The sequence below is a fragment of the Paralichthys olivaceus genome, chromosome 19 (assembly GCF_024713975.1).
Source record: "Paralichthys olivaceus isolate ysfri-2021 chromosome 19, ASM2471397v2, whole genome shotgun sequence".
NCBI lineage: Eukaryota > Metazoa > Chordata > Actinopteri > Pleuronectiformes > Paralichthyidae > Paralichthys > Paralichthys olivaceus.
The window spans coordinates 14,936,522-14,948,813 of NC_091111.1; the positions used below are offsets into that span (position 1 = coordinate 14,936,522).

General features: G+C 41.1%; 1 protein-coding gene across 1 annotated transcript in view; it reads left to right on the plus strand.

Annotated features, from left to right (window-relative positions):
• The first annotated feature begins 1,586 nt into the window (after window positions 1–1,586).
• lpgat1 (lysophosphatidylglycerol acyltransferase 1) overlaps window positions 1,587–12,292 on the plus strand; it is a 34,930-nt gene continuing 24,224 nt past the window's right edge. Inside the window, exons 1-3 of the mRNA XM_020097758.2 lie at window positions 1,587–2,204; window positions 2,847–3,099; window positions 10,525–10,643. Coding sequence (XP_019953317.1) covers window positions 2,862–3,099; window positions 10,525–10,643 — 357 coding nt within the window. The 5' untranslated portion in view covers window positions 1,587–2,204; window positions 2,847–2,861. The remainder of the gene's footprint in view (window positions 2,205–2,846; window positions 3,100–10,524; window positions 10,644–12,292) is intronic.

Below are 12,292 nucleotides of genomic sequence, written 5' to 3' on the forward strand. Positions count from 1 at the left end.
AAAATGCTAAGTTGCTTTTATTTCCCTCGCTGTATTTTTTAATCCAATCACATTTCATGCATTTGGTGATCTACAGGACAATTAAGCAATGGATGTCCTTGGATTTACTGTCTTCATTTCTCCGTAAAGTGTAATAACATAAAGGGCCAAAGGGAGGCAGACCACAGTCATTGAGTGAACACCTTTGTCTGAAGCACTAAAATCTCTGATGTCAATTCTACACTTTCTGGTTCTCAATGTGAAATAGTTGGAATTGAGTCTATTTACACAAGGTACATTTACAATTTTACATTTTACATCATTGTGCTGCTGACCTGTGATCTTATATCTTAAATTTCAAAAACAGTTATTGCACAGAGGCTCCCCATCATCCCACATTTTATAACTTAATAATGGTGCAAACTCTAACTTTTGCTGTTCCTGATTTAAAGTGAAGTAAATGCATTGATTTGAATGGTTAACTCACACTGACACACACTGCTGATGATGTCATCTGATTTGAACCCGGAAATGAGTCCAGTTGCTTTGAAGTGAGGTGATGAGACTGAGTCACAAAATATCAAGAAGAGTTTATTGTTCATAGAGACTGAAACCATGAGCACTTGACATCAGGGAGTTTGCGCACAGAGAGAAGCTTCAGGTGAACCTCAGTGAAGTGAGAGGGGATCAAAACCAAACTTCCAAAACCTGCTTTTCAAAATAAAAGCTACATTTACTACTGTACAAAGTAATTTCTCTATCATTAATCCAAGGATATACATTTTATACTCGCATGTAATATTAAGAATGACTTCCTCGCATTGTATATTTGGCCATATTAAGAAAAGCTCTGACAGGTTTAGGGATATAAATGAGTATGACTCTGATTCTATTGTAGTTAGCTGCAATATTTTTGCAGCACAACAAGCTCACTAATTCTTAATTAAGAATAATGGTCTACAACCAAGCAATATACATTAATTATATACATTTTTAATGTCTTCAACGGGACAAACTGGATAACCTCATAAAAGGGAGGCTCAGGTTCATAGAGTATCACTTGACTAAATGTCATTCAATATTTTCAAGTTTGCTTCATTAAAATACAATACCTATTTCAGAAGGTTGATTTATCATAATTCTTACTTCTCGACCAAGTCCAACATACAAAAGCTAGAGATAATAAAGTATTGAAAAATATCACAATCTTAACATGAAATACCCAGTTTTGGGAAGTAACTGCATAAGTCCAGTACATTTACTTAGGTACTGCACTCAAGAACAAAATTGAGGAACTTGTACTTCTACTGCTCCACTACATTTATTTGACAGCTTCAGAAATTTGCAGTCCAAAAAACACTTTTTGAGTTTCAGGGGTAATAGATAGATATCAGAGAAACTTTAAGGTTAAAAACACTTATGAACACTTGGATGCCACCTCAGTATGGATGCAATTTATATATATTTTACCCTCCATCGGCAAAGTGATGAGTAGATAATGAGTGAATTTCATTTTTGGGTGAACTATCCCTTTTAGAGCATTTCAAGCTTCGAGCCATGTCATCGATTCCACGCGGCTTTTATTTTGAAGGCGTGGCGGACCGGTTTCCGCTGTCACCTTGTTGATCTTTTGTGTCGGTGGACGCTGGGGGTCTGGGTCTGGAGGGAGACAACGAAGCTGCCGCTGCCGACAGACCAGCCTCTACCCCCCGTGTGTCCGATGTTCATACGCGGTGTAAACGCGAGGCAGCGTCCGTTTAACGAGCAGCGTTGATCCGAGGCCCGACCCGACCCGCCTCCCTCCCGCGTATCCGTTAATGGGAGCTCGGTAGCTTTGCTAACTCCACCACCACGACGACGACGGTGATGATGATGCATCAGTGGATTTATCCCGGTGTCTCCGACTGAGATGGAGCCAGCGACGTCCGAGCGGAGCTGCCTGCTAGCTAGCTAGCGAGCTAACGGTGCTCGCCTCCCAGCAGCCCCGGATAACGTTAGCTAAATGGGTGCAACCGCGGTCTCGCTGTACGGGGTTTGCTGCAACATCGACGGACGTTTCCGGCGCTGTCCCCGGGTTTGATCGAGAGGAGAGGGACCATGTCGACTTAGCGAAAACCGCCAACCGAACCGTTTAGGATAGCCACACGTGATACGGTTTGATCTCGCTGCCTCCAGCAATTACCTACACCCCGACCGCCCTTGGATGCTTCAGTGACATTAAGCGGGTGAGTAAACACGAGATAACGGATTTATAACTAAATTACCGGCTCTGTCTATAATCTGGAGGACACTGAGCTTTGCGCCAGACGTCAATTTGTTATCGTGTCATAAAACACACACACACACACACACACCAGCACATGAGCTCATTAGCTTCCACTGTCATGTCTATCAGGGGGGTTGTCAGGGTTGATAAAGCCCGGGGGGTTGTCACCACACCTCGCATGTTTATTTTAACATCAGCCCCCGTTATGCTAACTCAGCCCGCCGCTAGCTAGTGCTCGACCACGTCCCGTGCGACTCCGTCCTTTTATGGCGCTGTCTTTGCGCGTATCACCCGTGCAGCTAGGCTAACTAGCTTAATAGCCACCAGAGAAGAGCAAACCCGGCCACGGCTCCGTGTTAAACCTCGTGGATGTTGAGCAGAAGATCGCGTCCATCCTCCACGCGTGTTTCTGTTGGATTCAGTGAAACAGCCTCAGCCACACACTCACTCACTCCACCCCCCCGGGTGATTGCTCCAACATTTAGGGTTTGTCCGGCGGATCTGCGTCCTCCCCAAGTTGGTTTGTTTACACTGAGGTCGTGTTGTGTGAAGTCAAACAAGCCGAGGCGAGATGCTCACCGCCGCTGTGTCTGTGTTCCAGACGGTGTGTATCAGGATGGCACAGCTCTTGGACGGGGCCGGCAAACTGGGCTGGGTTCTCCTCACGGCTGTGCTCCGGTTCGTGTTCATGTTCCTCAACAACTGCGTGGCCATCCCGTCCTACTGCTTGTACCTGCTGCTGCTCCAGCCGCTCAGAATATGGGACCGCTCCACGTTCTGGCACATCGAGGGGGTCATGTTCAAATGGCTGCTGGCCATGGTGTCTTCGTGGGGCTGGATCGCAGGCTACACAGGTAAGACATCGTCTGTGCACATGGTCTTCCTTGCAAGCAGCTCACCGATGAACACGCACCAAACTGCACTAAAAGCTGTGAAGTTTCACCCCTGTGAGAGACAAGATGTTTCTATGGGAAAATATAAACCTGATTCAACCCAGGAAATTGAGAAACAACTCTCCAAAATACCAGTTAGACTACATGTGGTGAGTAACACTTACCCACAACATGTCTACATTTTGTTCATGTTGTATAAACCAAGCAAAGATGCCACACAAGTATGTAGGTACATGTTTCTTTTTATCTTTGCCAAATAAAGGCTTTTTTTTTTATTTTAGTGCTTTGATTTATTCCCTTTTTTGCAGCAGAAATGATCACCTCTGCACCAAAGAGCACATTGAGGGAAGTTTTCTTACATATTTTTCCAAACAGACACGCTCTTAAAAATCTAAAGATCCTTTTACAGCTACCATGTTTGTTTGGGCTGCAAAACAGTGTCATAACTTAAATAATGTGCAGCAATCAGAGTTATAGTGAGAAGAGTCTAACCAGGTTTTTTTGAGTGTTGTTTTCTTGGAAAAAACATTAGAGCAGTGTTGTTAAACAACTGTCTGTCCTTTCCAAACTCTCAACTATAATTACACAAAAAGGCCCAAACTGCAGTGGGACTAGTTTCTGCCCAGCTGATGACAACTGGACACAGTGTAAACATGGACATCAGAGTTTATTTTCTACCCAAACAGTATTTTCTCACCTTGATTAGAAACAAGTCAGAAGCAGCGAAAGAGCAGATGGTCGCATCAAGATGAGACAGTGGAAGGAAAATGAATAAGAATACTCACCTTTGTTTTGACTCTTAAGTGGCTCTGCTCTTTGCTCCGCTTTCAATAGAGCGTTTACATCCAAAGAAACATGACGTACATCTATTATAGCGATTCTATGACAAATTAATTATCTTCAAAAACACAACTTAGTCTTTTTTTGATTTGAAAATTAAATGCATCTGATACTATTTAACATCCACTTACAAGGAGTATCGCTTGTAACGCTAAAATGAATAATTGATTGTACTGTTTAGAAAAGCGAGAAACTGTTTGTTTTTCTTGAGAAATTTATGATTTTTCTTGCTCCAGATTTTCTAATTTGCAGCTTTTCAGTTTTTTCCTGTCAGACAGTAAATGATTTACCTTTGGGATTTGGACTCAAGATTATACTTGATAATGGCACAGAGAAAGTACAAACTGACACATGTATAAGAAGAGCAGCGGGATATCATAAGCATTTGTTAAGTCCCCTCAGCTGGCTGGTTGACTGTGTTGAAGTGATTCAGGCTGTCGGTGGTGTTTGGTTGCACAGAGCAGAGAGTAAATGCTTACAAATTGCTAAGTGGTGAACATGGGGAGCAACAAGGCACACTGATTAATAATGCAAAGCTTTCCACCTATAGAACACCTGGTGATCTGTCGAGGAATATGAGTTACAGACCTGGGACAGAGGTTGAAAGGGAGTTATGACCGAATGAAACGTTCCACTTGGTGACTTCAGTTTAATGTTGACTAGCAGCACATACTGTAATCCACAGTCTGGGACTTCTCATATTAACTTTATACTCATTCACATAAAGTTGTGTTATAATCAAACTGCTGGTAAATTGTCCAAACGAATATTTTAAAATCCTCTCCTTGTGTGAAATGCATCAATTTTTATTACAGTGTAGAACTGACAAACACAACTCTTTTTTATAATTGCAGAATTTCGTTCGTATTCTGACACAAATTGGTTTTGAGCTAATGTGACTGTAGTCTGAGCAGTCACATCAGAATTTATGTGATTTTGAGCTACAGAGCCGCATCAGGTGTTTATTAAGGAGCAGTGAGGTATCAGGCTATGGACAATCATTTAAATTTCACTTCCGTGCATGTGATGTTCTCAGTGATTTATATTAACATACGAAGACTGGATGGCGCCACCAGGGGAATGTGAGTGTAAAGATAAGAGCCTTAGAATAAACTTACAAGACGCCATATAGACTCCAATAAAAGAAGCATTTCACAATGAGTTACACAGAGGGATATGAGATAAGCCCAGGTGTGACGCACTGCAGCAGATGGATGGCATGATATGTACAGTCAGTGTAGCATGTTGACTTGACTTGTGCACAGACAAGACAAGAAACTCAGCTGGCTAAACTTTAAAACATCGAGCCTCAAGTTCATTTCTCTTCCACAAGGGTTTGATATCTTAAGAATTATTTCCAATTTTAAAAAACATATATAATGAGGGAAGTTCAACCCAATAAAAATCCATACCAGTCAGGCTCTAAACAAAGTGGACAGGTCAGCTGGCAGTAGCAGTGGACCAGGTGCATGTGCAAGTGTCAGTGCTGTGACCTGCACTCAGGGCTCCTGTGACATGGATGGGTCAGTTCTTCCTGGTGCCTTTTCCCCCACAAGGCCGTCCAGCTTCCTGTGATGTGTGACTGACCTCTGAATCTGGGGAACAACTTTAAAGTGTTAGGTTTTACCCAAGCTCACAACTCCAGTACATATACACCCTCTGTTCTCTTCAGGTAGCAGCTACAAGTTATGCTTAGGTGTTGGTAGTATCAGTATTAAGTGTGGACAGACTACTTTGAAGTCACATGCTGAATATCAACTAATACATTCTTGTGAAGTTTGCAGCAATTAGTAGATTAATCAGGTATCAATAGAAAATGAATCAACATCTTGGTCTGTGATGTTACACCAAATAATTAGAAATCGTGAGACTTTTTTGACTCAACAAATCAATAAATGTTTAATTCTGGTGTCATTGTTCCCGTGAGAACTGCTGTTTTATTCAGCCTGCTCTTAGATTGAATAAATGCTGGATAGATGTGTGTCAGGGAAATGGAAATATTCACAGCTCGACACGCTGCAGTCTGGAAGCTGAGCTTTGCCTATCACGCATGAAAATGTTGCCTCACCTTCACTGTGGAGGCAGAACAGTGACGCTTTGTACATAACATGCAATAGATCATGTTATCAGTGCCACATACTGCATATTCTCTATTGTTGGGATAACTTGTACAAAGGACAATAATTCTGGAGAAGAATTTCTGTCTGGGCTGTTGGTTTGACCAAACCACAGCATTAAAGGGCACTGAGGTGAACGTTGTCATAAGTGCGGTGAATGTGGCTAACATTTGTAACGCTAGCACCAGCAGCCAATTTGTTCTTACACAGTCTATATAGATCTGTTTTCCTGATCAAACTGATTTAACTGGTGTCTCCCAGCAGACTATGGTAAAAGTTTAATGTATGAAAACATTATGTGGGTCTAGAGATACATGATGCAGTCATGCCTTGTAGCTCACATGAAGGAGGTGAACTAGCTTGGAATAATGGCCCTGCGGCTCCAGTTCAGTTCAGAAGGCAATAACATGAATAGAAATTAGCATCACTTTTGTTCTGTAGCCCTGAAACATGTTTGCATAAGAGAAGGCTGATGTTTCGCTCCCGGTGGGGAGACGATGGGGCATTGATGTGGATGAGCAACACATTATGTGCTAAATCCATATTTTAATGTTAATGTGTTGTGATGCAATTGATTCATCAAACCTTTAGAAAGAATGGACGGGGTCAAATAGACTTTTAGCTTTTAATGAGGGTAAGAAATTAAGGCCATTCATGAAGCCCAATTTATTCCATTGAACCAATATGTAGACCAATGGGCCAGGTTAAGAATAAATAACATATGTTGTTAGTAGATGTTATGTAGTGTGGAAATTTTCCTTCCTGGTAATAGCCTGTGTGTGTATTGAATTAAAATATGGCCTCCTGTGTGTTTTCACTTTTCACCTTTGACACCAATTTGCCATTGTCTTAGTAGCATTGCTCGCAAAAAAGCTGCTATTAATTGTGATTGAGAACTCTCTTTACAGCGCTGCCTTGTGAAAAAGGGGTTAACTTTATCTGAGTTGTTAGCACTGTAGATAGTACTGTGATGAGTTCAAACCTGCCGGCTGGGGTTTGCATGTTTTCTTCATACCAATGTAGGTTTTCACTTCCCACAGTTCAACAACATGGAAGTTTTGTTAACCGGAGACTCAAAATTCTCTGCAAGCGTGACGGGTTGTTTGTCTGTTTATCAGCCCTGTGACAGACTGGCACAAGGCACATGTTTTGATCAACTGACCAAATATAAGTTATGTACAGAGTGGGACCTATCACCACAGGGGGATGCATAACCTGCACACAAGCTGTGTAAACCCTAATTAAGGCAATTATCTTTTTTTCTAATAATAATACCTTTCTATGATAACATCATTTATAGGATATGATGTAATATTCTTTGCTACCTCTATCTCAATCTAAACAGTTTGCACTCTCTCCTAGCTGCTTTCTGGCTGGCAATAATTTACCTCTCTTCACTTTGTTGACCCAGTAGCCAATAAGGTTTCACCATCAATGGAAATTTCCCCTTTCCACCCTGCTTCGCCACACAGGTCTTATTGTATTTTGGTGTGTTTTTCTCTTTGGCCATACTTTGTTTTGGAAAGCACATTTGTGGGGGAGAAGCTGCGATACCTTGCCACATGTCTCTCCCTCTCCAGCGTAGAAGGCAAGGTCAGCGGTTCACCGTTTAGCTGACCAGTGATACCGGATTGGACACAGTGGCTGCAGTTTGGCTGTCATCCTGCTGCTCTAACTGTGTCATCTCTCAAAGACAATTTCCCTAATGTATTCTATCCGACAGATGACCTATCTCTGTGATATCATTTACGCTCGCCTCCTGCAACAATGGGAACTTCAGCAGGCATGATGGCATGTTCCTTATGAAATGACATTGCCTTCAGGGTACGAATACCAAGTGTCACAGATGTGTCATTTTTCCAGAAGTGGGCTCTCAATTCCTGTCCTCTAGAGGATTGATCTTTTTTTTAACATGCCTACAACTTGTCCGACTCGTTCCTCTTTTTGAAATCATCTTTTTCTAACCCCATGGGGCTCCAGGGATTAAGGCGCTCCATCACTGCGAAGGATTTCTATCAGTTTGATTCCAGAGAGAAGGGGTGGGGTCTGTCAACAGGGCTCGTCTTTGCATTTCCTGTCCTGACGGTGGAGCTGACCTGAGATAGAACGACCCCCACATTTCGTTTTTGAATGAAAACATATTAGTTTGAACGTTTCTTTATTATGCAGAGCTGCTAAAGTGTGTTTAAATTGCATAGGAAGCTGTAGAAGGGCTATTGTCATCCCTTGTCTCACATCAGATGCATTTGCTCAATTGTTTCAGCTCCTGTGTGTATTACATCAACAACCAGCTACAAGTGACTGGTTCGTGAAGCTGCCTAAACGCCCTCAATGGCCCCTATTATACAGAGATCCTGCTATATTGCTGTTATTAAGACACCTCATTATGCCACCTTTGCTTGTTTACAATGAACCAAAGCCCTTTTAATATCATCTGTATGTGTAATTTTTAGATAACATACTGGTGTTCCAGAATCAGAGGCGTGTTGATACTCCCTTTTACTTGAGCACTGTTACTACCTCCTCTGCCATTTTGACAGTCCCACTTTGATCCGGATGTTTAGGGGCCTGACAGTGTAAGGAGCTCACTGTAGATCTACTCCCATTGGAGCAGATAGAGACACCTGTCATTTTTTGGGTTGAAAACGTTTGTCAAGTAGACACATGGATTGTTCAAATGGTAGCAGGAGATCACTGATTAGCTATTAAACATCCCTGATCTTTAAGTGCATCTTTCCTGTTCAAATGATTGAACACATCTATATACATTGTTCATGGTCACAAATGATCCAAACTGCAATCAAAGTGATCTGACACAATCTAGCAGTGATTTGATGCAGCTGCTTGTTCACCCTCACTCGCCCAAACGTCCCTCTCTATCACATGGACACAAGATTACAGCTCTGACTGACCAACAGCTGATTTAATTCACTTTAATTGTATTAGTCTAAATTGCTTGTTTATGACATTTGAATGAAGCCACCTCCAAGAAAAGGAAATGAGTCATATCTCCACAACATGTCTGATCAGAACTGTTCTGTGGGTAGATGAGACTTCCATGTACCTATGTGCGTGATGTGCTTTTACTTGGCCTGAAGAACTGCAGCCTGCAGCTTTGTATTATTTTTATCACTTTGACAGTGAACAAAGCCCTGGTTCTGTTCTCAGCCACACATCCACACCTTACGCTGTCTCACTAAGAGAGGGAAGCATTATTATGGGTTGTAGACATGCAAATGAGCCTGATCTCCTGTTGTAACAGGATGTAGACTTAACTTGCTGTTATCCAAAGTATTATTTCAGCCAGGGAGCTCCCAAACCAACAAGCTTGCTGTTATGGTAACGTGTTGCCACAAAGCCTGATGATTACGTCTTCTACCTGAGGCTTTTCAGACTGTAATCTTTGTCAAGTAGCTGCTGTGTCCTTTACTAAAAATACATTCATGCTCACTAAAAAAAGAAACAAATGCAGAAGTTCAACTTCAGATACTAAGTATAGATGATTTTACTAATATTTTGCATCTTTTAGAGAAGTTCAAACTTTTCCTTGTTGAAACGTTATATCAGTGTGACTCTGGAAACTGATTGAATTGCTCTGAAATGAATGCTCAGTTAAATGAATGCAAGTTAGTTGCTACAGTTTGAATGTATTTTATTTCTTTGACAATGTACGATAAAGACTAATAATGATATACTTCATATTTAGAAATATTAATTGTAGTTGAATGCATTTCTTTTTAAAACATTTCTCACTTCTATGTCTTGTGGCTGCACCAGAAACCACACGTGAGAGTTCAGTATGAAAGCAAGGATTCAACAGTCTGCATATTAGGGCATCAAATTACAGAGCTTTCTTTTTCTTTCTTGTTTCTTCTGTGCTGGTCAGTGGTCAACAGTGAAACTAATTGTGATACCATTTCCTGAAACTCACTTCTCCTTTCTTACTTCAAAACATGGCCAGCCTTTTTTTTAGTTTCCTTTTCACACCAGTTAATGAGCAAATTAAGTGATGACTAATTCGGTACCGCTTAATACTTAAGATCTGCACGGTGGAATCAGCCAAGTCGTGTCTGGAGGAGGACTGACACTTATTTGGAAACAGCAAAGTGTAAATGATTTTGCAACCCACAAATAGTCGGTTAAACATGGAGATCATTTTTAGCTCTCTGAACTGAGAGAACACGTGGATCACACAGCTGGCAGGGGGTTTATAGTCTGTCAGGATACTCGTGGTTTAAGAGACAATTAGTTTTTCCAAAATGACAGGAGTGTGCATCCTTGGATGAGGTGTGCACTCCCTCTACTGAAAGGTTCTCTGTGGAGTATTTCACCAGTAATATTGCTATGCAGTAAAAACTTTTAAAAAGAATTGAACAAAAGTCTATTTACACTGCCTGTTAAACAACAAATTCTGTATTTTGTCTTGCAGTAACAGAGTGGGGTGACGATGTACGGCCCATTACAGAAGAGGAAGCTATGGTCATAGTCAACCACCAGTCAACAGGAGACGTGTGCACCCTCATGATGTGCCTGCAAGACAAGGGCTCGGTAAGAAGAAAAAAAATTGTCATTTATAATTCTATCTTCTTGGTTTTTTTTTGGTTTTTTTAGAAAATCCACAAATACTGCAGTGTTGATGTGGTATCAGTGTGAATAAAAGCCATGCAGAAGTTTGTGGCCTGCAGCGTGTTTTGGTCACATTGGTTGTGTAGGCTGCCGTCTGGGCATGTTTATGTTTCCCCAGTCACACCTCCATTAAACACACTTTGTGTGACTGCACTCAGATATTGAGTTTGACTACATGAAAGTGCAGGTGTGTAAATGGGCCCAACACTCCACGAGGACAGATCGTGATTCGATCAGCCAAACCACCTCTGGAGATGAGGTCAGGGATGCATTGTGACCACAGTCAGTATGTAGATACAATTGTGATGTGAAACTACTTACAACAACTAAGTGAGCAGAAATAATTACGGAATGTTTGAAAAAGGAGAAAACCCACACACTTATTTTTGTCGTAGTGATGTTTGAAGCTCATAAAGTCACTTTTTCAGAAGCAGCCATCTTATTTGTTCTCTGGGTGTTGTATCATTTTCACATTTCCTTTGGCAGACATAATAATCCCACACCAGCGTTAAAGTGATCAAACATAAAAACACAGCTTCATAAACAGCTAACATCTTTTGTCATTTTTTTTGCAAGCCACTGGATATGAAACACATTGTAATTCCATGTGAAAATAGGGTCGCTAACTTTGTTATTGCAAATAAGACATTTGTGTATAATTGTACACTTTTCTCTAAAAATGTACAAATTAAGTATGTTTAGTTCAAGAGTGTTTCTCCAATGTCCAAAGTTGACAGAGAACAAGTTTCACTATAAATTGTGTGAAAAGTTCCCGTTTAAATCATTTTATGGAGCTGGATATCAACCTCTGCTGTTTATTCCAGTTATTTAGTAATGAAAAAGTATAAATAAATTATCTTTTTGTACTTTTTGTTGATTTCACATGACTTTTTGATCATCCCTCAAGGAGGGAGGGAGTTTTGTATTTTGTACACGAGAGAGACATAGTGATGGGATGACGCCTTTTTCAAGTTGGAACAATTGAGTCAGTAGAGACGGGCGGGTCCACGATTTAGCGCTGTGGCTGCATTCAAATTTCAAAATGTGAGTTCCCAGTTTGTCAGGCAGCTGATGTGCAAATACTGAATCAGGGGCTGCTTTGCATTCTTTCACACTCATTATTGTCAACAGGTAGGAAAGCGAAACATGTCCACACAACAGTGCACACACCCCACCCCTGTTTAAACAGGGTACTAATGTATTAGTATAAGATAAAAGTTTAGGGAAAAGAGGTGTCATGCTTCATGTAGTTCTCTGGCAACTTGTAAAAACATAAATCAACAATAACCTCTGTACTATACAAGACATATTGAGACATGACTTTAGTGATGACAGAGAGGAGCTGTACTTGATCGTGTCCCTGAAGGTCATAGGTCCTATGTGTCAAAAGGGTTTAATGTGCAGTACACGTACCTCATCCAGTCTATTTTGTGCATTTTCAACTTTGTTTACGTGGATAAACATTTTTGAAAAGTTTTGCTTGGTGTGGTTATGAGGCTGTAAGTGAGACAATAGGTTATGTTTGAATCATATCTTATGAGTTTCAACTTGAAGTGTGATTGGAAAGTAAA